Source organism: Euprymna scolopes, chromosome 25, assembly GCF_053919585.1.
Source record: "Euprymna scolopes isolate OS-2025 chromosome 25, ASM5391958v1, whole genome shotgun sequence".
NCBI classification, from domain to species: Eukaryota; Metazoa; Mollusca; class Cephalopoda; order Sepiida; family Sepiolidae; genus Euprymna; species Euprymna scolopes.
The window spans coordinates 70159055-70186627 of NC_136506.1; the positions used below are offsets into that span (position 1 = coordinate 70159055).

The window sequence follows — 27573 nt, forward strand, 5'->3', positions numbered from 1 at the left end:
ACTATGATCTAGAGACCAAAGCCCAGTCAATGCAGTGGAAGCACTTGGACTCACCACCTCCAAAGAAGGCAAGGATGCAGTCCTCCGCTGGCAAGGTCTTCTGGGACCAGTACGGAGTAGTGATGACAGATTTCCTGGCAAAGGGTACCACAATTACAGGAGCCTATTATGCTTCACTTTTGAGGAAATTAAGGGAAGCTATCAAAATCAAGAGGCGGGGCAAGATCAGCAAAGGTACCCTCCTCCTTCAGGACACCGCTCCGGTCCACAACTCGTATGTCACCAGATTAGAAGCATGAGCGTGTGGTTATGAAATCCTACCCCATCCTCCCTACCCTCCTAACCGTGCATCCTCTGACTTTCACCTCTTCCCAGCCATGAAGTTGTTTTTGAAAGGAAAGCATTTCCCAGACGATGCAGCCTTTATTTCTGAAGTCATGTTGTGGTTGGAGGACCAACCTGGGGTGTTCTACAAAAACGGTCTCCAGAGCTGCATCAAACGATGGGAGAAATGCATAACTCTGGGTGGTTCCTATGTAGAGAAAGACTAATAACTGTGCAAAGTTCTGTTGCTCTACTGCTATGGGAAGTGGGTCAGGGGCATTACTTATTACACGCCACTCGTATATATATATATATATATATATATATATATATATATATATATATATATATATATATATATATATATATTGTACAACCGGAAAACGGCAGACTGCCAGCTAGTATATATATATATATATATATATATATATATATATATATATATATATATATATATATATATACTAGCAGCCTGGCGTTTTCCAGTGATACAATACACTTATGCAGACTGCGTATGTATTATAGAATGAATCCTGTGCTGAATATTATATACTGGGTGACACCCCCCCCCCCCAAAAAAACCGGCCATAACTCTAATTAGGTCCCGTTTCATGGTGTTTTGTCTGAATGAAATGAAACTTTGGTCATAACTAGTTTATTATATTCAAAACATCACATCAAAACACTAGGGTCTTTGGCCTTTTTTTCTCCGTTGACTGTAAAATGCTCAGAAAAACAATTGAATGTCCTCTGTTTTTTTTATTTTGGGTCACCCTGTATTACGAGGAATAATTTGCCCAGTGGACTAATTTATAAAAAAATTAAAAATAATAATGATAATGTCGTTCATCAAATTCCAGCTGATATTTGAGCTCGATGATGAATGCCCTGAAATAGTCACTTCTGATTAATGTTTAGTTATAAAATATGAAGCGATTTTAAATGGTACCTCTTATTTTATCGTAAATTGAACTCATTAATAAGAAAAAATTAAAATAAAATGGTTAGGCTTATTTACAAGCTATGACCTTTGCATTACACTAAGTAAGTAGTGAGCGATAGAATTTAAGGCAGTGCTTATATCTACAGACACTGTTTGCTATATCACAGCTCTTTAGTGCTGCTATACTAGTATCCATCCTAAAGGAGCCTGGAAAAATTGATTTAGGTGAATAGGGTGTAGTCTCGCTCCCAGCCTTGAACTTTATATTACTATTTTTATTCTTATCTTTTAATTTTCAAAAATAATATCAAATAGTAGCTTTGCTGTTTACGGATGCCTAATGCAAGTATAGATCTCACAATATTATTGTCAATATTATTGTCAATATTATTGTCAATATTATCGAGATAAAATACCGCCAATATAAAGTAACCTTCATACAAAATACATACCGCCATCAGATTCTTTGTAAAATTTTACTCTAGAAAATTTGTGCTTGATCTAGGTATTGTTTTCAAATTGCAGCCGTAGATTTTTGAAATTTATTAAATATTTTCAATAATATCATTAAGAATTTCAGTGAGAAATAAACACACACATATATATATATATATATGTAAATAAACACCCCCCACACACACATATATATATATGTGTAAATAAATTAAAAGATTTATAATATCGTTGACTTGATTTGTTTTAAAAGAAGTAATATGGTCTTCAGTACTAAATTGGCTTTGCTTGAATAAACTTGGATAAAATATATTATATTACTTTGTAATACGAAGTTATCTGCCTGGTTGAAGATTATTTCCTTTGGATAATAACTCTTTCGTCTTTTAAAGGGGTGGTCAGAATCTATAAAACGATCTCTCGGTTGGAATATATAAGATAGTGAGTGAATGTTTGGCATCCGATAGGATGTCCTATCCTCAGCTTGAACAAACTGATAAGAAAATTAAAAAAAAAAAACTATAAATATATAGTGCCTTTCTCAAATGCTGCCCATATAATCATTAATAAAATTTACAATCCTTTCTCCAATTCAACAATATTTAATAGAAATAAACTTCAGTTTTATGCCTGACTTATCCACCTAGTTTCACTCAGGAATCTCCAACAGTCCTATCTTCTATCCTTGTTCAATGATAAGCACATGAAGATATGGCATGAAAAATTGTTGATAACTCTGACATATTCTTCTGTTAGCACTACAGCTGGTTTTGGCTGTGATTGCTTTTTTCAATTCAAGAATAGTTTTATATAATAGATAAAAATCGGGGGAGGGGGTTAAGTCCGGTGAGTGTAAAGCTCGTTTGGAAACGTGCAACTAAGGAAATACTCTCCAAACCTGCAATATTCTAAGCCAGGGGTGCACACATTTTTTCAGTATGAGAGCTATTTATGACATGACTAAGTCTAAATGATCTACCACCTACTACAAATGCAAAACACATTATTTATAAATATATTGTAAATTATTTTTATATATACAGTATATGCAGGTGTACATTGCATTATTGCATCAACCTATATTGCACAGTCCAGCTCTGTATTACCATACTATGATGACTTGCATTAGATGGAATCAGTCAGGGATGCATAGTCTGGACAGTAGCTGCTAATAGCCAATCTCAATCAGACTTACAGATGCTCATCAGATATTGGAGCGGTATTTGGACTTAATGATCTTCATGTGGGAAAAAGGCTGACTCACATAAATAAGTCCACCCAAATAATGCAATCAAGCAGGTAGCACATTTACTGAGGTTGAGGTCCTCAGTGAATAAGTTCCAGAATTTTCCATGAGCTCTGCATTATAGTGTCAGAATCTCATCCCTCACTCTAGAAGAGTTCAGATTGCAATTTTTGATGCGAGTGATACAATCTCAGCATCTTTTTAGAAAGGGCAGCACATGAATATAGCGATTAACTCAACTAAAGCAAAGTCTTAAAAGCGTTTGTTGAACTCTGACGGATAATTGCCAATTTGTTTTTTCTAGCGTGCACTCTCAAGCTGTGCACATGACTGCTCTTGTGTCTCCAACTCTGCCGCAAGGCTCTGAAAGTTTGCCAGTACTAACGTTTTTTTTTTTAATACCATGCGATCCACCCACAAAGTCTCTGCATTGTGATCGACGTAATGGGCACCCCTGCTCTAAACTGAGCTTGGTTTAATTCAAGATTCGATGCCTAATAATTATAAACCATCTCGGCACCAACAATCCTAATTATCTTTATGATCCAAGCACACGATCCGAAAATAGTACAGCTCCCATGACTTTCAAAAACATCATTTTCATGCTCAGAACTATTGAGACGGCAAACTGTTTGAATCAGTTGTTGACTGCTGAGACACTGGCGAGATTTGATTTTTTTAAAGATCAAAATTCGTTTCTTTAGTAACAAAAAAAAAAAAGGTTGAAGAAAAAGGGGGAAAAAACAAATATAATAAAAGCGGAGCGAATAAAAAACAGGAATAAATAAAAACTAGAAAATGAATTTAGTCCAAATTTTATTGAAGAGATAAAAGACGATTTCTTTTGTTTTCCAAAGCAGAGGTTAAATTATCCTTTAGGTAACAATTATAAAAATAATACATGCAAAAAACGTATGTAAAAAGAGTGGTCTCAAATTGACAGACAATTAAAGAATAAGTTATCACCCTGAGTGATAATTAATGACTAGGGCTATGACAACAGCATATTCATTTCATTGTTTTGACTCTCGAGTATGTATCCGTTGATATCTTATATGCTGTTATATAGAGTGGTGTGGTTCTCGGTTGATTAAGTGTGTCGGATATATACTCGAGAGTCAAAACAATGAAAAGAATATGCTGTTGTCATATCCCTATTTATGACAATTGGAGAAAAACAATAACAAAAAATAACAATTTATGCTTACTTGAAATAAAGCTGAAACGAAAAACGTACAATGTAAGAATTAAAAGTAAAATCGTCAAAGTCTTTTTAAGATATTTGCTCTCCATCCTGTTTTTTTGTTTTTTACTGATATTTCTTTCTGTCAGTCCTTTTCTTTCCTTTAAAAATAGTGCCTTTAAAAGGTATGAATTATTGGGCTATTTTGCCTCAAAGGTAATACGAAAAAACTGTTTTATAAATAATTCTTTTACACAAAAAGGCAATTCCCCTGAAACCGCTTCAGGACTATATTATTTTCTTAGACTCTTTTTCGTCTTGTTGATAAATTTGTTGAATGGGGAAAGAATCTCTTCCAAACTCTTCCAAAGAAAAATTGCTTCTTTTCTAAATGGGAACAACTGAAAATCTGCTTGTTTTCTTCTTTTCTGGCTGGTCGACAATTTTCATGTCTATAATTTCAATAGACAGAGTCCCAAAAACCGCTCAACTGGAAGGAGATTTTAGAACAGATTAAAATGGTCAAAGAAACTTTCTTCCTCAGCCATCTCCTTCATCTCTCCCCCTTTTTCATTCCTGTCCCCTTGGCCGGACTGCTATAACGGCAAGGATGGTGACATACAGTGGTTATAGTTGATGAGTCTTACTAGCTGAGCCACACAGGCAAGAAGGGCCGAACTCCCTACCACCTTCCTGGTATCGCTTGATGGCTGGAAGGCTAAAAAACAATAAAATTCTCAAACCACTGCATCCTTTTGAATCATCATGCTTTCCAAAATTTCCATAAAGCCACACTCGACGCCTCCCCCTCTGTATATGTATATCACTACTCATACACTGATGATAGCACATTTTCCCATGTACTATACATAAGATTTTGAGTTGTTGTGCATTTGATCATTGCACAAATTGATTTTGTTATTCATTATTCACAAATTTTCAGGTCCTGGATATGACCTTAAACTATATCCGATGGTGAGGCCCCAGCTTGCGGGCCTTAGAGAGTGTGGAGCCACCCTTTAATTGTCATTGCTCCCAGGTCCACTCTGACCCTGAGTGGTAGTACCTGTTAGGGTCCCAACTATGGGTTAAATAGAATACGACTTAAGAAACAAATACACTATATTAAAAAATCGTTCTTCAAAATCACCAGATTCGGCATTAAATAACCTGAAAAGGGTTGATATGCCGTAAAACAAAACAACCAACCAACAAATCTTCATTTTAAAGATATACTTTTTTGATAACCTTTTTGATATTATCCTCTATAATGTATAGAGCCTCATAGAAAAAATGAGTGCAAAGGTTTCAGAATTCAGGTCAAATCGAAAATAATTCACAAATTAATAGAAAAAATGTTTAAAAAAAAACGGTTAAAAGGTATTTATTCAAAACAATTTTTTAATTTCTCAATTTTATAAAAAAAAAAAAATGGCAGTTAATACAGTTATAACTCACAACATCTTAGCATCATAATGGTTTCATCTTCAAGTGGTATCCTAATGATTTAAATCAAAATAATTAAAAAAAAAAAAAAAGAATTAAACCACAGAACCTACCGTGACTGATTTTCCCTTAGAGATATGAAACCTGGCATTGTGCTGAGACAATTAGGGTGAATTATAATTTTAAGAATTTATACTATATTTGTAGTATCTTTGTCTGTTTCTTTTAATTTAAGGCCAATAAAATTTGGATGGAGGCCAATAAGATTTTGATTTAAGGCCAGTTAGATTTTAATTAAAAGCAAATTAGATTTTGATTGGATTGCAATTAAATTTTGATCGGAGGCCAGGTAGATTTTGATTGGAGGACAATAAACTTTTGATTGAAGGTCAATTAAATTTTTATTGGAGGATAATTAGACTTTTATTGGAGGCCAATTAGATTTTGATTAGAGGCCAGTTAAATATTAATTGGAGGCTATAAGCTTTTGATTGGAGACGAATTAGATTTTGATTGGAGACCAATAAACTTTTACTGGGAGACCAGTTATATTTTGAGTAGAGGTCAATCAGATTTTTATTGGAGGCCAGTTAGTTTATTGTATTTACTACCGAGCTTTGCACACAATCATTCCATCATGCATGATATTTTTACTGGAAACCAAATTCTTTGAGAAATATTTTTTTTCCTCATTTCGAGCACAACATAAGATATTAAGATTTGAAAAAAAAACTGATAATCTTACTGTCGACCAATTTGTCTATCTTTTCAGAACAAAGGGGAGAAGATAGTGAACTTGGAAACTGAGAACGCAATGCTACGTCTTCGGATTGCACAGCTTATGCGAAGCCAACAGGTCACATGTGATGGCGCCACAATTGCACGACTCCGTTACCAACATCAAATGGATTCCTTAGCATCAAAATCTAAGCAGAAAATCCAGGTGAGAGTCTTTTTTTGTTTAAAATATTGTGATCAAGTATTATAATTAATGTAAGCCGGTAGAAAGACGCAAGTCGGTATTTAGTGGAAACGAATATATTGAACAGAAAAACAAATTCAACAAATAAGGAGAATGGTTATATGTCAGTCTGACTGCAAAGTGTGCATAACTGGTGTATAATGCCGAGAGGCATATTGTCCCGGTTTTTATAGTAAGAGGAAAGGGTCATTTTTATCTATAATTTGGGCACCACAACAATAATTATTAACATACACTTAAATAAGGTCAATAAACGCATTGGTTGAAACATATAAGAATAGACATAGTATTATGTAGAGAATTCTGTGATCCTAGGAGATTTCCAGTGTCATCTTGCAGACAGTTGTAATTAGTCTCTGCAACTATCTATTGCAATAATAACAACAGTAGTATTCGTATTATTTGGATTTTTCGAACTACTGTTTTCATCTTACATGTTATTTCACAACCTTTCGGTGGATGTACCCTCCGACCTTCTTCAGGTATATCTCATTGAACTCGGGAATATTTCTATCGAACTCGGAAATCTGGGCAGAATTTTGAACAGAATCCTTTATTTACTTTACGAAGGTAGCATGTTCTCGTTCTATCAGCCCTGACTGTGTTGTATATTGAAAGGGACAGCTTCCGGTTTCTAGAGAAACAAAGTAATTAGGATCGAATATAATAATTACTGAAGGAGAATGCTGGAATCGAACGCAGTTATCAAAAGATAAAATAAATACACATTGTTTGTTAGATACGATTCCAGGAATGCATTGAAATTATCCATTCTAGCTAGAAATAACTATGAAAACAAAGTTAGGTTAGAGCAAAATAATAGAACAATGAATTAAAGAATGTTCACATAGAAATATAGGACTTGTGTTGCCAGGACATGTGTTGGAAGCATGTGTATGGGATGCACATGTTTGGCCCACGTGTTGACGTCACATAGAATTAATATATGCAGTTAAATCAGAGTTTGAGAGAAAGGCGAGTCGGAGAACAGTCTGAGTTAGTCCAGCAGAGAGTTAGCTGAAACTCCTTAGGAAGCAAAGGAGAGACAAACACGATACAATGTAGCAACTTAGTAGCCAGGCATCGAATTCCCATCACCATATGGAAAAATAAATGTGTTCTATTTGTCATGTAAGCCTTTTGTCTTCGTTCGTCATTTCAACCGCAAGGTAATGTGTTTTGTCTTTCAAGTTTATATGTTATCATCATGCTATCCTCGTCTTGTATAATAAACTTTTCTATGTAAACCCCTTCCAAAGGTTGACTGTATAATAATGCATCTCCCGTCCTGTCTAAATGACTTCCATTATGCACTCTATCTCTCTATTGCTATATTCTAAATGTGAACTCTCCAAGTAATTGAGTCGTCGTCTCTGTGTACCTCGCTATATTACATATCATCCATTCTGACCCCCACACGACACCTCAACTAGATAGAGGTCCAAAGTAATTTGCAATTGTATTTTTTCTGTTGCCGACACTGATAATTCAACCTTCAACCTTCAGGAGAATCTCACTTTTACAATTAATTTTTCCAAGTACTCTAACCACTGTGCCACAGGAAAATGACACTGAAGATAAGAACAGTAGTCCAAAGAATCCAAATAATCTGAATAATCCATCCTCATCTCAAAAATTCAGAAATGTAACAGTAGCATTCTTCTACTATTGTTCGTAGCTGAAGTTCTAAAATAAAAAAATTCGACGTGGGCTTTTATATTCTTCCCCGTTTTATTTTTTCTTAAACTTCCTCTGTAGAGGATTATCCGTTGTTAATAACGCAACTCCTTTCTCCATTGCAGAAGAGCAGGGATAAGTGCTCTGAAAACACGTCTGCTCGTCTCACAGACTAAAAGCGAAAGCGGTTGGATTAAACTTGCTCCATCTCTTATGTCACTACATGTTTGTGACATCACTTTCTAAAACATGTTAGATGAATTCCTAACATTAATTTCGCAATGTAATTTAATTAAAAAAATTGAAACCTCCTTTTCTACATTATCTAACTCAGTTGGTTCAAACCATTTTTTTGGTCCAAACCTCTAAAGAAATTTCTCTCAAACTTCGTACCCCCTAAAATCTATATCGTGTTTAAGTTATTTTCATGGAAAGTGTTCGACTGAGCTTCAATCTATGGTCCCCCCTCGCCAAACTTTCACAAGAAACACTAGACTAGCTGAAAACATTATCAATAATTTTCCCCACTCTTTATCTGTGCCTAAACCTAAACATAGATTCCATGATGAAAGCTTCTTTCTTAGAACTGCACGCCTGTGGAATTGTCTTCCGTTTTCCTGCTTTCTAGCTGTCTATAATATGGTTGTCTTCAAGTCCAACGTGAACAAGTTTCTGATGAGCCTTCCACTTCAGTTAACAAATTTACCGAACTTCCATTACTATCGATTACTATATTGTCCTTTTGACTACTGTACACTCTTTAACCCTTATCCTTGAGTGGCCTATCGGCCTTGATAAGTGGTGACGCCTATGTAAAAAAAAAAGTTCAGGACCTATTAGGTTGGCGACCCTCTTTTGAACCCTGTCCATGAGTGAGAGACTAGTAGAAGATGCAATTTTGCAAATTTCGATTAATAGTTTATCAAAAGAAAATTGTGATTTTATTCTTTAACTAGTGTCTGTGGGTATTTAATAATTATTACAGTAAATAATTATATATATATATATATATATATATACTAGTATGGGTGCCTGGCGTTGCCCCGGTGTTTGGAGATGTGTGTTGAAAAAAAAGTGGTAGTAGGAAGGTAGGCTTGAACCATTACCACAAAAGAGGAAAAGAACGGGGAAAAAGTGACGTCTTTGCTGTTGAGACCACCGCTAAACCGGAAGTGACGTAGGTTTAAATTAAGGCTAGACAATCGAAAAGTGGAGATGACTTTCGAAAATATCGGCGAAAAAAGCGACTCCTCCCTGTAGAAAAGTGCTCAGTTGAAGGTGAAGATATTAATGTTTTTAGCCAATTTTTCGATATTTGTCGTCTGGAGGGTCATGCTTCAAAACGATACTGATCTTGTGAAAATCCGTCGCCTCTGTCTTTAGGCAGACATGCAAAACGACATACATACATCTATATATTTGTAGCTCAAATTTTCGACCCAAACCGATTAAAAAGCGTGCCCTATCTCGGAATACTCCTTATGTAAAATTTTATCTGTTTAGACTAGAAATTGTCTGAGAAATTTGGTAGAGACCGCAGAGGTCAAATTTCATTTTTTTAACATTGACCCCTATTATGACCCCTTAACATTTATTGTTTTGAGCTCAAATCAAGTTATTAAGTTAGATCCATGTCCAAGGAACCTATATCTAAAATTTCAAGTGTTTAAACCCAAAATTGTCGGAGGAGTTTGGTAGAGTTCTCAAAGGTCAAATCGTTGACCATTGACCCCTTAACAGCGAAATTTATGGCCGAAAACGGATTACAAAGATTTTCTCAAATCTCCATACCCTATATATCAAATTTCGCGTCTGTAGATTGAAAATTGACAGAGTAGAGAAATGTACACAGATACACAGACACACAGATACACAGACACGTTCTCTTTTATAGATATACTAGCATTTCAGCCCGGCGTTACCCGGGTGTTTGGAGGTGTATGTTGAGCAAAAAAAAAAAAAAAAAAGATGGTAGGAGGAAAAGAACGAGAAAAAACCTGACGTCTTTGCTGTTACGACCACCGCCAAACCGGAAGTGACATATGTTTAAATGAAGGCTAGACAATCGAAAGTAGAAGATGACTTTCAAAAATATCGGCGAAAAAAGCGACCTCTCTGTAGAAAAGTGCCCAGTTTAAGGTGAAGATATTAATGTTTTTAGCCAATGTTTCGATAATTGTCGTCTGAAAGGTCGAACTTCAAAACGATACTGATCTTGTGAAAATCCGTCGCCTCTCTCAAAAGTTTTAGGCAGACATACAAGAGTAGTTTGGTAGAGTTCTCAAAGGTAAATCGTTGACCCCTTAATCGCCAAATTTCTGGCCGAAAACCGATCACAGATTTTCCCAAATCTCAGTACCCTGTATATCAAATTTCGAGTCTGTAGACTTAAAATTGATAGACTTATTGCGTAAGGGAAATGTACACACACAAACAGATACACAGACACGTTCACTTTTATAGATATACTAGCATGTGTGCCCGGCATTGCCCAGGTGTTTGGAGGTGTATGCTGAGCAAAAAAAAAAAAAGCGGTCAATTTTTTTAAACTTTGACCCCCTATTATGACCCCTTAACATTTATTGTTTTGGGCTCAAATCAAGTTATTAAGTTAGATCCATGTCCAACGAACCGGTATCTAAAATTTCAAGTGTTTAGACCCAAAATTTTCGGAGGAGTTTGGTAGAGTTCTCAAAGGTCAAATCGTTGAACTTTGACCCCTTAACAGCCAAATTTCTGTCCGAAAACCAATCACAAAGATTTTCCCAAATCTCAGTACCCTGTATATCAAATTTCGAGTCTGTAGACTAAAAATTGACAGAGTTATTGCGTAGAGAAATGTATACAAACACACACACAGACATACACACAGACACACACACACAGACAGACACTTTCACTTTTATAGATATATATATAGATAGAATATATATATATATATATATATATATGTAGAGAGAGAGAGAGAGAGAGAGAGAGAGAGAGAGAGAGAGAGAGAGAGAGAGAGAGCATAAGTCAATCAGATAAAGCGTAAAGTTCCATAGAAACTTTATTACATTATCAAGAAGTTACACAAGCAAAAATCTTTTTAGACCGTTTTGAAGCTAAATGCTTCCAGTCAGAATAAAAGAAAATGCCGGCATTATACACAAGTAAACGTAAAAAACAACACAGACTTTGAAAACATTCAGATTAGAAATAGAAAATGTTTTTAGATGATAATTGGACAAACATTACTTCATAGAAGGGAGAGATATGATTGGGATAAAATAGAGAAAAGGCAGGCAAAACAATAAATGCTAAAGGAATATACAAAATCTCTATATAAATAAAATGAACTCATTTTTTCCCGTCGGATTTTGACCTTAATAGGATTAAAAATCAAGATATTTCATGCAAATATAATATGCACAAACGGCAGTACAATATCTGAGGTGTGTTATAGGCTTATTATTTCTCAAATTCCTCGATAATCTTAGATTTCTATACTTTTTCTGCTGAGAAGTCACGGCCAAAATCGGTTAAGATCAATGGAAGTGGTAAAATATTTTCTCTCTAATAAATTCCTCCTCCCCCTGCCACCACTTAACACCGTTTGGGGATCGTTCACAAGGAACAGTTGAGAAGAGAACACCGGTTTGGCTTCGTAGTTCTTTCATGTAAAGTTATTTAAAATCACTAAACTAAGCTGCAGTGCTCTGTGGCGTAGTGGTTAGCGTGCTGGACAATTCACATTATATTTTCACGTTCGCGCTGACCTACCGCAGTCGTTTTTTTTTTTTTTTCTAAACAACTGGAATGGACTTTTCTTGGTGGCCGAACTGTTAACGTTGCAGATGTTTTTTTTTTTTGTTTTATTTTTCACACTTTATTACTATATTGACCAACTTCTACTGTACACTCTTTAACCCTTATCCTTGAGTGGCCTCTGGGCCTTGATAATGTGGTGATGCCTTTGTAAAAAAAAAAAAAAAAAAAAAAAAAATTTTCCTACTTTTACTCATGACTCCGGGTTTGATCCTTCCTACTTACCTACCATAACATTTTTTAAAACTCCCCCCCCCCGTCCCGGAAACAAACACTCGGGCAACGCCGGGTACCCCCGCTAGTAGGAAATAAAAAAAACTAAGAATTTTGAACTTATAAAAATAATTAAAAAAATTTAAAAACTTAGCAAAAAGTTTTTAAACCGCAAGAAATTAAAAAAAGAAAATCAGATGAAAAAGCTTACACTAAAGTTCTAATAAAAAATGATAATATAAATAAAATAGGACAAATTAAGTATAAAAATAGGAGGGAAAGAAAAAATAAGGACATTAAAAAGTAAATAAAAACATCAACCGAATTTTTTTGAGTTTATTATGTACAAAACTGCTTATCTAAAATATATTTTTCAAATTTTTATTAAAAACATTTTTTATTTATTTAAAATGTACTTGTGCATAATACTGACTGACCTTTATAAAACTATTCTGTACTATGACCTGGCATCTTATTAGAAAGATATCGTAAGACCTTTTTATTAAAATTAAACCAAATTTTTGGACTAAAATAGTTCTTATTTTTAATTTCGGAGTTCATTCTGTGTTAATGGCAAAAAAAAAAAAAAAAAAAATTATCACAGACGTACTGTGGAATGGGCGCAGCTGGATAAGTTCAATATGTACAATATCTTTTTTATTAAAATGTTATCTTTTTATGGTATCTCTTTTTTTTTTTTTTATTAAATTGGAATATAAAGTATTTTCAAAATTTTCGGATCGTATTCTTTCAATGTGGTTTATTACATACTAGCGGCTGCACCGCATCGGCACACACAAGGCCGAGTCAAACACGAAATCGAGTACACTCAACATCAAGTTAACTCAACATCGTCTTACCATCAACGCTTACCTTGTGAACTCGGAGTATGGGAAATTTCTATATGCACAGAACAAAATCACTGAAAAAAACAAAAATACCCTAACTAAGGGTAAGGATAATGGGTAAACCTTGGATAAAATGATGGTCAAAATTATTGCGAACTTGCCAGGATTCGAACCTGAAATCTTCTGATCCATAGTCAGAGGCGTTATCCATTGTAGCACAAGTCCTGTCTGTATGCCGAAAGATGTTACCACGACTGTATACAGACAGTGCTAAATTCCGTTGACATGAGCAGGTAACTTTTTCAACAATTTCACGAAATGGCCCCAAAACCCTTAATTCGGGCTTTTTGTGTGACTCGGCGTTGTTCGTTACGAACCATATATAAATAAGGACAATCTAAGGTCTCCCACCTTTCAGGGGAAAAAAAGAATTTTTCAATTCGGTGCATCCGTTCGAAAGTTTTATTGGTATATATACACACACACATAAATAAATAAAGATTCAGAATTTTATTAATAGTATAGACTAGCAGGCCGCCCGGCGTTTCCCAGCAGTAAAATACACATAAATACTATATTTTAATTTTTCCAGAAACTGAGACATGTGCATACCAGTATTATGTTTTTTCTAAATAGTTCACTTCTTGTAAGTAAGTAATATATATATATATATATATATATATATATATATATATATATATATATATATATATATATATATATATATATATATATATATAATTTAAAGGAGATTAGAACAATAGTCTAAAGAGCTGAGTGTATTTTAATGTAACAGTGAAATTACTAGTTTAATTAAAATACAGGAAATAGAAAGTGCTCGTTGTAATTTAGATATATAATAAGCTCGATAGTTAAATGTCCTAGAGCTAATTCAATATTAAGTAATGTGATTGATAATTTAAAATTTAAAAATCAAATTATAATTAAATTAAAAATCCGTTTCATAAGAAGGAACAATAACAAAATCATTGTTATTGTTCCTTCTTATGACACGGATTTTTAATTTAATTATAATTTGATTTTTAAATTTTAAATTATCAATCACATTACTTAATATATCTATCTATCTATCTATCTATCTATCTATATATATCTATCTATCTATCTATCTATCTATCTATATATATATATATATATATATATATATATATATATAAGAGCTGAGATCGCAATTAAAACCTAAAGGCAATGAGTCAAATAGATAACCATTAGGCCAGCTTGACACGAACTTTTAAAAGTGGTTTCAAACTTACTTATTCTTAACATAAGGACTCTGTCATGTGAACGATGCATGCATGTGCATTTATGAAACAATTGACAAAAAGATAAAAATCTGATGATCTCCCCCCCACGGACCAATTGTTAAATTTCGACCCTTTAGCAGCCTTTTTTCTCTGATGAAAACGATTATAAGTTTTCTACAGGTCTGAGTACCTTATATACCAAATTTCAAGTTTAAAGATAAAAAATTCGTTGAGTATATAGGTTAAGAATTGTCCTCACGCACATACATTTTCACTTTTATAGATATATAGATAGATATAATTTGCAAAGGAAATTACTAGTGTTGGGACGATTAATCGGAATCGGAATCGGGAATCGGAAAAATTGATGCCTATTTTTCGATACCAAAACGATTCTTTTAATTGTCTTTTTTTTTATTTGATTTTGTTTAAACAAAAAGGTTCCATTGCTGGTAATAATGATAAAATAATAAATATTTATTGATTTTAAATTACTAGCAAAGCTAAAATCGATAGATCATCCTCCACAATTGTATTTTGACGTTCAGGAAAATATCTGCATATTTAACAAGTATTTTTACGAAAATCGGAAAAAAATAACAATCTTATAGTTAAATAGTTAGAGATTTATAAAGAATCGGAATCGGAATCGGTAATTGTATCGGACTCGGAAATTTAGCACGGAATCGATAATTGTAAATATTGGAATCGTTCCATCACTAGAAATTACATATGTAGCCAAGAAACAAAGGACTAATAGCTAAATCGCAATAAAGACTACAGTATAGCACAAAGAGTGGTTTTCAAATGCTTAGAAGTTTTACCTTTTTCTAAATAATGGCTACGAGAGATCAAACAGGTGAAGTGGGCAACAAATCAAGAGCCGAACGTTTAATACAATTAACAAACAAGTTCAGTTTAGGTCCTAAACTTTAGGATGTTTTCAACTCACGGTTAAATACATAGTTGCATTAAATCTATTTAACTGTGCAGTTAATTGTCACTTAGCAATACTTAACTCTAAACTGAAAGCAAGAAGTTAGCCCATTGCAAAAGAAAGCACTAAAAAGGCACAAAAGAGTAACATATATATATATTTATCTAAACTTTTCTTACTCCCTCTGGAATATCATCTCGCACGTCAAGGGCGCGGGGATTCTCGCACGCACTCCAGGTTGGGAGCCCTTGATTTTACACATCTCACGTTCGATATCAGTATATAAATATTAACTGGATGGGGACAATAGGCCGAAGATAATCACTGTAAATTAGTCTCTTACGTTTTTTGCTTTTACTTCTGGACAAATTGCTTCTTTATTATTTTTTCTGATACAGATGCAATTCTTGCTTTGTATTCATTACTAGATGACATGTGTGCCAGTTGGCACAGTTTAATATTCAAAATTTTAAATCGTTAAATACAATTTAGGCGCGCAGTGCAATTGATTGTTTCGGCGCGTTAAAAAAATGAAAAATGACACCCACGCAAATTCCGGCGTGAACTTTATATACCAAAGGTGCGTACGTAGTTGAAAGCACCCCACGTGATGTCTTCCGTCCAATGGAATTCCTCTTAGGACACATTTTAAAACTGATTTTCTAGAGCTCGTTTGGAGCCAATCAAACCAAATATAAACATGCACAAACACAAAATCTATCTCTTTAGTCTCTTAGCCTTTCGAGCATTCTTTCGTCTCTTTAAACTCTTCCGACTCATTCAACGCTTTCTCATTAGGACTTACCACGCGTGCAAACATCAATTATTTCGTTTCCACTGCTCCGCGCATTAATACTCTCTTTTAACAGACGAACATTAATATTGTCTATGTTACATATTTGAACATTCAAAGAACACAAAAAGAGACTCTCCACCTTTCATATGAACTAAAAAAAAAAGAACTCTGAAATATTGAGAACTATGTTTTAACTTGTTATTATTTGTTATTTCTATTCCGGAAATAAATCTCCGTTTGTGTTGCACATAAGATTTCTTATTTTTATTTTTATTATTTGTGGAGGAAGTCAGTTCCCCAAAAAAGGCCAGGCGACCCCCACACATGTGACCCATTGGGTCAATGTCGGTACATTCTATTAATAGATGTATGTGAAGTTTAATAATTCATATATCTATAAAAGTGAATGTTTCTGTGTGTTTGCCTGTGTGTGTGTTTGTGTGTGTGTGTCTGTGTACATTTCCCCACCCAATCGAAATTTGATATGCAGGGTACTGAGATTTGGGAAAATCTATGTGATCGGTTTTCGGCTAGAAATTTGGCGATTAAGGGGTCAAAGTTCAACGATTTGATCTTTGAGAACTCTACCAAATTCCTCCGAGAATTTTGGGTCTAAATACTTGAAATTTTAGATATAGGTTCGTTGGTGGTACATGGATCTAACTTAATAACTGGAGCTGAGCTCAAAACAATAAATTTTAAGGGGTCATAATAAGGGTCAAAGTTTTTAAAAAATTGATCGCTTTTGTTTTTTGTTTTTTTTTGCTCAACATACACCTCCAAACACCCGGACAACGCCGAGCTGAAATGCTAGTATTAAAAAAAAAAAAAACGAAAAAAAATTGTCTCTCTCTTTCTTTTGTAAAAAAAGTAATTGTTATAAATATTCGTCAAATAAATAAAATAAATATGTCGCTTTTTTTTTTTTTAATTTAAATTGCACCGAACATAAATGCTATTCTTTTTTCCTTTTCGATTTGCTTCTGGTGCTATCAGATCAAACTGTCTAGCGATACTGACATCATGATCTAAAATTCACCAAACATTGATATTATGGTTTTTTTCTTTTCCCTTTGCAAAACTCAGTCATATTCTGCAAAGTCAAAAACAAAAAACAACTATTTTCTTTTACAAAACAACTAAACCAATTACCTAGAATAAATATTTGAAGGTATAAAGTACTTGAGGCATAAAACCTTTCCAAAAATGACCATATTCAGCATTAAATAACCTGAAAGAGATTGATATATTGCAAAAAAAAAAAAATGTATATATAGCCAAACCATTCAGCATAAATAAATAATTGAAGATATAAAAAAAATTGAAACATAAAAGTATTTCTCCAAATTACTGGCTTCAGTAATAAACGACCCCAAAAGGGTTGATCTATATTATTAATAAAATTCTAAATGATTATTTATTTATTTATTTATTTATGTGTGTGTATATATACCAATAAAACTTTCGAACGGATGCACCGAATTGAAAAATTCTTTTTTTCCCCTGAAAGGTGGGAGTTCCTAGATTGATTATCTATATATGGTTCGTAACGAACAATGCTGAGTTACGCAAAAAACCCGAATTAAGGGTTTTTGGGATGTTTCGTGCAATTGTCGAAAAAGTTACCTGCCCATGTCAACGGAATTTAGCACTGTCTGTATACAGTCATGGTAACATCTTTCGGCATATGGACAGGACTTGTGCCACAATGGATAACGCCTCTGACTATGGATCAGAAGATTCCAGGTTCGAATCCTGGCAAGTTCGCAATAATTTTAGCCATCATTTTATCCAACGTTTACTCATTATCCTTACCCTTAATTAGGGTATTTTTTTTTCAGTGATTTCGTTTTGTGCATATGGGAATTTTCCATATTCCGAGTTCACAGGGTAAGCGTTGATGGTAAGACGATACTTGGTTCTCAATTTGATATTTTTGTATGCATACTGATCAAGTTTTGCATGTTTTTATCTGTTGCAGGAACTGAAACAGAATCTTGTCCAAACCAAAGAAGAAATGCGACAATTTGAATTGAAAGCATCTGAACAGTTGCAGCATGTGAGCAGAGTGGTGCACCAACAGCTGCATAGTTCCAGATTTGAGAGTTCAACCGTCTCAGGTAATTAGCATGTCTTGTATTGCATTTTAGCACCCACAAAAGAATGTCACAATTTCACTCCCCCCCCCGCCCCCAACAGTGACCAGCAAATCTGGCTTTTTTCTCTCTGATCAAGGCTAAGATCTAAGGAAGTTGTTTATAGTGTTACTTCTTTGCAAAGTGTAGCTTTGAGATGTTGAGAGCAACTACTAGCATAAAAATTGATAATTTCACTTTATGATTGAATTACACAGATGCCTAAGATGTTTCAACTGTTTTTACCTAATTTGAGAGGGCTAATTCCAGAAATACTGTCACTTTTTTTTTATCAGGTCTAGTTTTTTCTGCTACGGTATAACCCCCATCTGTAGGAAACCGATCGCTAGAATAAAAAGACAAATCGAAGAAACAATATTTTTAAGTAACTTTAAGACACATATTCATGAAATCACACCAAATGAAAAGATTAAACAATTGACTGCAAAACAGTTACTATCAAGAACTGAACATTTTAACATGCAGAAAGAAATAAACGGTAAGATGGACAACATCTTTGATTATAGACTTTTTGTCATTTATTTGCATACACTCTATAGTTATATCGAGCTTCATAAATTAAAGCATTGGCATAAATAAAGGGTGAAATATAATTGAATAAGCATATTTCTCATGTAAACATATATATGAATATATTATATAATCATGTTGAGACACAGGTTCCCGTTAGATCACTAAAGTTAAGTTGTAGTGATCCTGATCAGTGATCAGTATTTAAGTGGGTGACTGTACGAGTGTCTTAAAGAAGTTTCCAGACCTTTTTTGTACAAGCATTTAAAATTGTTGTAAACTTGTGAAATTAACTTGCACACCTCCATCCCCTCTAGCCACTTTAACAAGTCCGGTTATCTTTCACTTTGTTGTAAGGACTTTGACAGACACATGCACGGACTTAGAGTCTATATTCGTAACACTCTCCCCATGACTAGAGAATCTAAACTAGAATTAGATGACCTGGCTTTCATATGCTTTAGACTAACTTTACAACATAGTGTTCGCTACCTATATTTTCTTTATCGCTCTCCCTCAAACCAGGATTGTACTCTAATCAATTATGTCTCTGACAGCATAGATGTAGCACTCTCCTAGATACTAGCACCCAAATACATATATTTGGTGATTTTAATGTCCACCACAGTAATTGGTTGGGCTTTTCTAACTACACAAACACAGATGGTAGCATCACCCATAACTTTTCTATATCCCATCCTTTGACACAAACAGTAAGTTCCCGACCCATTTCTCAGATCATCAGGACCAACAAGCTTTACTTGTAGATCTATTTTTATAACAATCCCTGAAGATTGTGTAAAAAATGCCCATTGCCCACTTAGGGATGCTGATCACACTATAACAATGATAGACATCACTCTAAACTCTCGACCCCAAGTTGAAGAGACATTGCTCAAAACGACAAGGTACTACTATAAAGCTGACTGGGATGCCATCAGAGATCACATCAGAGATGCCCCATGGGGAAATATCTTTTCTCTTCCTGTGGAACAGTGCGCAAATGAGACTACTCAGTGATTCAAAATGGCAATTGAAGCACATGTTCCCACACAGAAGTTCTATAGCATATCCTACTCACCCAAATGGTTAACTTCTTGCGCAGCTGTTCAAAGGCAACAATATAGTAAATAATGGACAATGAACAGTTCCCCTACTATCCAACAATCATGAGGTTGTTTGCACGGCAACCGAGAAAGCTAATATGCTTACTTGTTAGTTTGCCTCAAACTCTACTTTGGACCCAACAAACCACTCCCTCCCTGATTTTCCTTTGCAGACAAAAACCACACTAGATGATTTGAAAATCACCCCTTCTCAAGTACATGATATAAAAAACCTAGATACCTCAAAAGCAAGTGGATCCTGGCTGTACTATTAAAGAACTGCTTTGCTGAGGTTGCTCTAGTTCTCGCCAAACTTTTCAACAAATGTCTTAACGAATCTTGTTTCCTGAATGCTAGAAAACTTATTCTATGGTACCAGTTTACAAGAATTTTGGCAAAAAAACTGACCCATTAAATTATCGCCCCATTAGCCTCCTCCCTCTTTTTGCCAAAATATTTGAGTCCATAATTAATCAAGCTTTAGTCCACCACCTTGCCGTTGCTAAACTTCTGTCCAACTAACAATATGGATTTAGGCAAGCTCGTTCTACTGCAGACATCCTAACTATAATCTCTGAACGTATATACCATACACTGGATAAGGCAGGGGAGGGGAGGGCAGTAGCCCTGAATATATCTAAGGCTTTTGACAGGGTATGGCACGATGGTGTTCTCACGAAAATCAGATCATATGGTATCACTGGACGAATACTTAAGATAATTAAATTCTTCTTAAATAAGAGAAGAATCCAGGTTGTCTTCGACGGTCGTACATCAAAACAATATGATATAAATTTGGTGTACTTCGGGGGGCGATCCTTGGACCTTTATTATTTCTGATATTCATAAATAACCTCGTTGGTAAAATTGTCTCTGAATTTGACTATATATTTGTTGACAACACCATGTTCCACAACAGGCATGAAAGGAAAACAAATGAACACATATCCAAGGCAATGGCAGAAAACCCTAGAGGAAGATTTCCAGTCTGTAGTGGAATGGAGACAAAAATTGAGGCTAAGCTTCTTTTAATAATTACAAGAAGCCTTCTAAACCATCAGTAACTATGGCTAATAATAGATTACCTGAAAGTACTTAATTCAAACTCCTCAGCTTAGCGTTCACAGGGAACATGAGTTGGAACAGATACATCGAAGGCATTGTCACGGTTGCTGCAAGGAAGGTGGGCTCTCTCTACCGTGCTAGAAAGTTACTTACGCTTGAAAGTATCCTCTACCGCCACAATATCACCATTCGCCCATATATGGAGTATTGTTGTCACATTTAGGTTGGTGCATCTGCTACTAGTCTCTCACTCTTAGAAGGGGTTCAAAAGAGAGTCATCAACCTAATAGGTCCCGAACTGTCAGCTAGGCGTCAACCTTTCTCCCATTGACGAAATGTTTCATCTTTCTGTCTGTTTTACAAGTATTTTAATGGCGGATGCTCCAACGAACCACAATTAAAAAAAAAAGCTCTTGAAAATTCAGTATATTATTGCTATACATTTTATGAGATGACTGACCAATTTTTATGATTGCAGATTCAAATGAACAGCTACAGCAGGAATTTGAATGCACCCTACTAAAGCCTGATTGTCACAACTGGTGAATTTCAAAAATGCAATCTGTACGTGAGGACACTTTAAAAGAACGATATGCAGTAGAATTCTGTTTTAAACTTGGAAAAATGGTACAGAAACATATGGAATGCTTCAGACTGTCTTTGGACTATCTTGCATGAATCGAGCATCAGTTTTTGAGCGGCATAAGAGATTCAAGGAAGGAAGGAAGGGAATCTGTGAGGAATGATTAGAAGTGTGAGAAGTGTAAGGAAGTTAGAACACCAGAGTTGTTTGGCCAAATAAAGAATTTCATGGATTAGGACCGTCATGTGTCTATAGAGACAATAAATAATTGTACAGTGTGATGTAAGTTTAGAAACTGTGCACACAATTATTTGTGAGGAACTGAAGATGCGGAAGGTTTGTGCAAATGCACCAGTCTAAAACTCTGTCCTTGTCACAGACTATTTGACCACGATGGGCATCAAAACAGTTCCTCACCTTCCCTATAGTCCAGACCTTGCTCCCTGTGACTTTCGGTTATTCCCTAAGCTCAAGGAAAATATTAGAGACTGTCGTTATTAGACACTTGAGGAAATGGCAGAGGCTGTGACGAGGGTCATTGACACGTTCACACAAGAGGATTTCCATGGAACCTTCCAGAATTTGTTGGAATGGTACAACTTGTGCATTGCCGGCAGAGGAAATTCCTTCAAAGAGTTTCATGTGTGTACTACCAATAAAAGTGGCCATACGAAAAAAGTCTAGAAACTTATTGAAGGCACTTCGTATGTGCTTTGGAGCTTTAACAGGGATGAGTACTGCCAGGCTATTCTCTATTCTTACCCAAGACACACTGCATGAAATAATCCATTACACCTACGACCGTGAAACTCATCCATCATCCCTCCAAATATTGAACCCATCCTAAAGCGAGTATTTTTGCTAGTATATAATATTAAACTTAAGAGAAAGAAAATTAAGACTGTAAGTTGAAATTTACAATAAAAATTTATTGTTCAACTGAATACTCCAAAAAAATAATTTACAAAGTCCGTGGAGTTTCAAAAAATGCTATTCTTACTATTCTTCTCACCAGAGGACAGAAAGAAATCAGCAGGTTATTTGCTACAAATATAATTTGCTGATTTCTTTCTGTCCTTTGATGAGAAGAATAGCAAGAATAGAATTCTTTGAAACTTCGCAGAATAAGGACTTTGTAAATTATTTTTTAGAGTATTCAATCGAACAATAAATTTTGATTGCAACTTTCAACTTACAGTTTTAATTTTCTCTACTCTCTATTGCGTATGTAGCTTTTCTATTCGGTTGGGATTAAATTTTCTATATATAAATACTGGTATTTATATTAGTTTGATGTTTATTATTGCGTATAGCAGGTAAACACTACATCGTTTTGATTTCATTACTTTATATTAAACTTATACATTAATATTGGCAGACTTCCGGCTCGGGCGTACCATGTTCGAGATCTGCCGGATCCATTACAAAACTTTTACTTTGTGGTCGTTTGAAACCTTCACCTGATACTTCCTGTGAGTACAATAGTAAAAACGGACGCCAACATCTGAATCAAGCAAGCGCAAAAAATTTGTAACTTACAGATCAACACGAGAGAAAAAAGAAAGAAAAAAAAGAAGTCAAGATATTTAAACGAAAACATGGAAAAAAAAAAAAAAAACTCGCGCTGCGTGAGAGAAGAAAGCCGCGAGGTGATATCGAGTCACGTCTATGTTTCGGTGAAAATATCCTATCAAAAAATTCTGTGTGAATGCCTTTATTAATTTTCGAAGACGTATGGACAGACGTGTTTATGTGATGTCACTTGAAGTGCTTGGAGCTAAATTCGCTTACGCGATAATCACACATTCATTATTTCTTGGATAGTTATAGAGAAAATCATTTGCAAAAATTCAATAGCTACGTTGAGATCATCGATAGCAATTCCTGCGTACTTTTATAATCATAAAGTAGAATCTACTACTATAATCAATAAGTAGAATCTAAAGCTGAATATATATATATATATATATATATATATATATATTTATATATATATATATATATATATATATATATATATATATATATATATATATATATATATACACACTAGCAGTTCAGCCTGGCTTTCCTCGGGCCTATGTACTAGCAGTGTCAGAAATTTCGTGAAAATAGTGAATAATTCCACCCCATCTTTCCAAGCTTATAACTCCTCGAAAAATGTAATTCAAGCCCTATTTTTTTTTCACTTAAAGGAGCAAGGACCAAGGTTTTATTTAAAAAAAAAAAAACAAAAAAAAGCAATGTGTTTTTTTTTTTAAAAAAAGGTTTTAAACTTCGGACTTTACAGGTAAATTTCTAAAAAAGCGATTTTTTTTTTGTTTTAAATTGTAATATATTATTTATTGACCTTTTCTCTTCAATTTGTGATATATAAAACTCCCCGACATAATTAATTATTTACTTTTTAATAGACATTTCAAAATGAGAGGCGTGAATTATTCGACCCCCTGTCTTTCCAAGCTTATAACTCCTCGAAAAATGTAATTCAAGCCCTAATTATTTTTTCAATTAAAGGAGCAAGGACCAAGGTTTCATTAAAAAAAAAAAAAGACAAAAAAAAAACAATGTGTTCTTATAAAATAAGGTTTTAAACTTCGGACTTTACAGGTAAATTTCTAAAAAAGCGATTTATTTTTTGTTTTAAATTTTAATATATTATTTATTGACCTTTTCTCTTCAATTTGTGATATATAAAACTCCCCGACATAAATTAATTATTTACTTTTTAATAGACATTTCAAAATGGGTGACACTTGGGGGGGGGCGTGAATTAAAAAAAAAAACGTTTGTCTAAAATATTATATTCGGTTTATTGGAAAGAACATAAAATTTCACATTGACCCTGAAAATATCGTAAAAATAGAATCAATAGAAAAATTTTGATAGATTTTTAAAGTTTAAAAATTGAAAAATATTGAGTTCGGAAAATTCATTACTGTTTTTTAAAAAAAAAATATTTCTATTACTTTTAAAACAACTGTAATAGTTTATTTTGGAAGTATAATCCATAAAGAAAATAAATAACCCACTTTTAACAGAGAAATTACGAGATTTTTATATTGTATTCGCAGTTTCGTGTTAGGAGTGTCAAAAATTCCTACAAAAATTCTGATACTGCTACCTATGTACTGTTCATAACTTTATGTGCATGTGTATATATGTATATTAGAAAGTTTGACTCATGTCCAGGTAATCTGCATCTAAAATTTCAAGTGTTTAGACCAAAAGTTGGCGGAGGAGTTTGGTAGAGTCTGCAAAGGTCAACTCTTTCAACTTTGACCTCTTGGCAGGCAAATTATCGTCCAAAACTGATTAAAAAACTTGCTGCATGTCTGAATACCCTTTATATAAAATTTCAAATGTTTAGACACAAAATTGTCTGAATAGTTTGCTAGAGACTACAAAGGTCAAATCTTGTGAACTTGGACCCCTTGGCAGCCAAATTCTCCGCCAAGACCAGATGAAAAACTTGCGCTATGTCTGAATACACTTTATGCAAAATTTCAAATGTTTAGACCAAAAATTGTCTGAGTAATTTGGTAGCGACTGCAGAGGTCAATTTTTTAAAAACTTTTCCCCCAATTTTGATCCCTTAACATTTATTGTTTTGGCCTCAAATCACATTAAAAATTAGATCCATGTCCAAGTAACGTACATCTGAAATTTCAAGTGTTTAGACACAAAATTGGCGGAGAAGTTTGGTAGAGTTTTCAAAGGTCAAATCGTTGAACTTTGACCCGTTGCCAGCCAAATTTCTTGCTGAAAACTTATTAAAATGTTTTCCCAAATCTCATTACCCTTTATGTGATATTTCAAGTCTGTAGACTGAAAATTTGACAGAATAGTTTGGTAGGGAAATGTACACTCACAGAGAAAATTTAACTTTTATGAATATATAGATTTGTGGATATTATTGTTTGCATGTCGTTTGCATAGTAACATAACGATAGTTAGAGGAAATTGGTCCCTTTTATGAGATAGAAAGATCGAATGTTGTCACTCAATTTCCAATATTGTCTGATCTTTTTTATTTGTACCGCAAACCAATTTAAAAAAAAAATGTATAGAAAAAGTTAAATGTTATCATGTGTTGACAGATAAGTATTTTCTTTTTATTAACACAGTTTCAACGACTAGGCAAGCTGATTTGTTATCTTTTAAACTGTCAATTACAGAATAAATAAAATATATTAAATCGTAAACATTTGTTTTGTTTTTGTTTGAAAACGAATGCAACTTGCAGTGAAAAATTCCAATAAATTTTTTAAAATACCGATGTAAAAACAGCGATTTAAAAATGTCTTTTTATTTGCTTATTTTACACGCGAAAAAAATTGTCGATTAAACAAAAGACTTGTTTTTATTTCCTTACGCATGCGCATGGAAAACGGAACCAGAAACACGGTTTCAACATGCCCAAACGACACGATATATCCAAATCGTCTTGGCTGGGCGTTGAAACCATGCTTCCGGTTCCGTTTTTCCATGCGTAAGGAAATAAAAACAAAAACTCAAGTCTTGGACTCCCGGTTTGTTGACCGCCATGGCTCTTGTGAGCTGCGACGTTGTTTGGCTGTGAAAGTAATTATATATATATATATATATATATATATATATATATATATATATATATATATATATATATATATGTGTGTGTGTGTGTGTGAGAGAGAGAGAGAGAGAGAGAGAGAGAGAGAGAGAGAGAGAGAGAGAGAGAGAGAGAGAAAATAGTTATCTGTCTGCAACCCTAAAACCAAAATGCCTGCCAAAAAGTACCAACTGTTTTATGCACGATATTTTAATCGTATTCAACTATTTACACGGAAAATAATTTTACGTAAATGCTTTTTGGAAAAGTGGTTCCTTTCGATATATATAAGAGCGCATATATATATATATATATATATATATATATATATATATATTGGATGTGTATGTTGAGCAAAAAAAAAAGTGGTAGTAGGAAGGCAGGCTCGAACCCGTACCGCAAAGGAGGAAAAGAACGGGGGTAAAACCTAACGTTTATGCTGTTACGACCACCACCAAACCGGAAGCGACATTTTTTAAAATTAAGGCTAGACAATCTAAAGGAGAGGATAACTTTAAAAAATATCGGCGAAAAAAGTGACCCCTTTTGAAAGGGAAGATATTAATGTTTTTAGCAAATTTTTTGATATCTGTCGTATGAAAGGTCAAACTTTAAAACGATACTGATCTTGGTAAAATCCGTCGCCTCTATTGAAAGTTTAAGGCAGACATGCAAACAGACATACATACATTTATATATTGCTAACTAAAAAGTTTCGACCCAAACTGATGAAAAAGCTTGCTCTGAATATCCTTTATGTAAAATTTTAAATATTTAGACCAGAAATTGTCTGAGTAATTTGGAAAAGACCGCAGAGGTCAATTTTTTTTTAACTTTGACCCCCTATTATGACCCCTTAAAATTTATTGTTTTGTGCTCAAATCAAGTTATTAAATTAGATCCATGTCCAACGAACCGGTATCTAAAATTTCAAGTGTGTAGACCCAAAATTGTCGGAGGAGTTTGGTAGAGTTCTCAAAGGTCAAATCGTTGAACTTTGACCCCTTAATCGCCAAATTTCTGGCCAAAAACCGATCACATCGATTTTCCCAAATCTCAGTAGCCTGTATATAAAATTTCGAGTTTGTAGACTAAAAATTGACAGAGTTATTGCGTAGGGAAATGTATACAGACACAGACACACACACAGACACGTTCACTTTTATATATATATATATATATATATATATATATATATATATATATATATATATAACGGCTATATACAGACCAAAAAGCATAATGAATTTAAAAAATAAAAAATGAAAATAAAGATTAGCTAACCAGGTTTCGTTCCTCACCTATTAAAGCTAAATCGAGGAAAATACGCTTTAAAACAAACAAAAATGTCATGAATATGGCGAGGGTAGGAAAAAAAACAAACAAACAAAAAGCAGAAATAAACGGGGGAAAAATTACATAGAGACTAAATTAAGTCCTAG

The 27573-nt window shown here is 34.1% G+C and overlaps 1 protein-coding gene across 1 annotated transcript in view; it reads left to right on the forward strand.

Moving 5' to 3' along the window:
• LOC145247429 (kinesin-like protein KIF25) overlaps positions 1 to 27573 on the forward strand; it is a 446897-nt gene that overhangs the window by 39217 nt on the left and 380107 nt on the right. Inside the window, exons 2-3 of the mRNA XM_080109187.1 lie at positions 6368 to 6538; positions 18102 to 18240. Of these exons, the coding sequence (XP_079965313.1) occupies positions 6368 to 6538; positions 18102 to 18240 (310 nt within the window). The remainder of the gene's footprint in view (positions 1 to 6367; positions 6539 to 18101; positions 18241 to 27573) is intronic.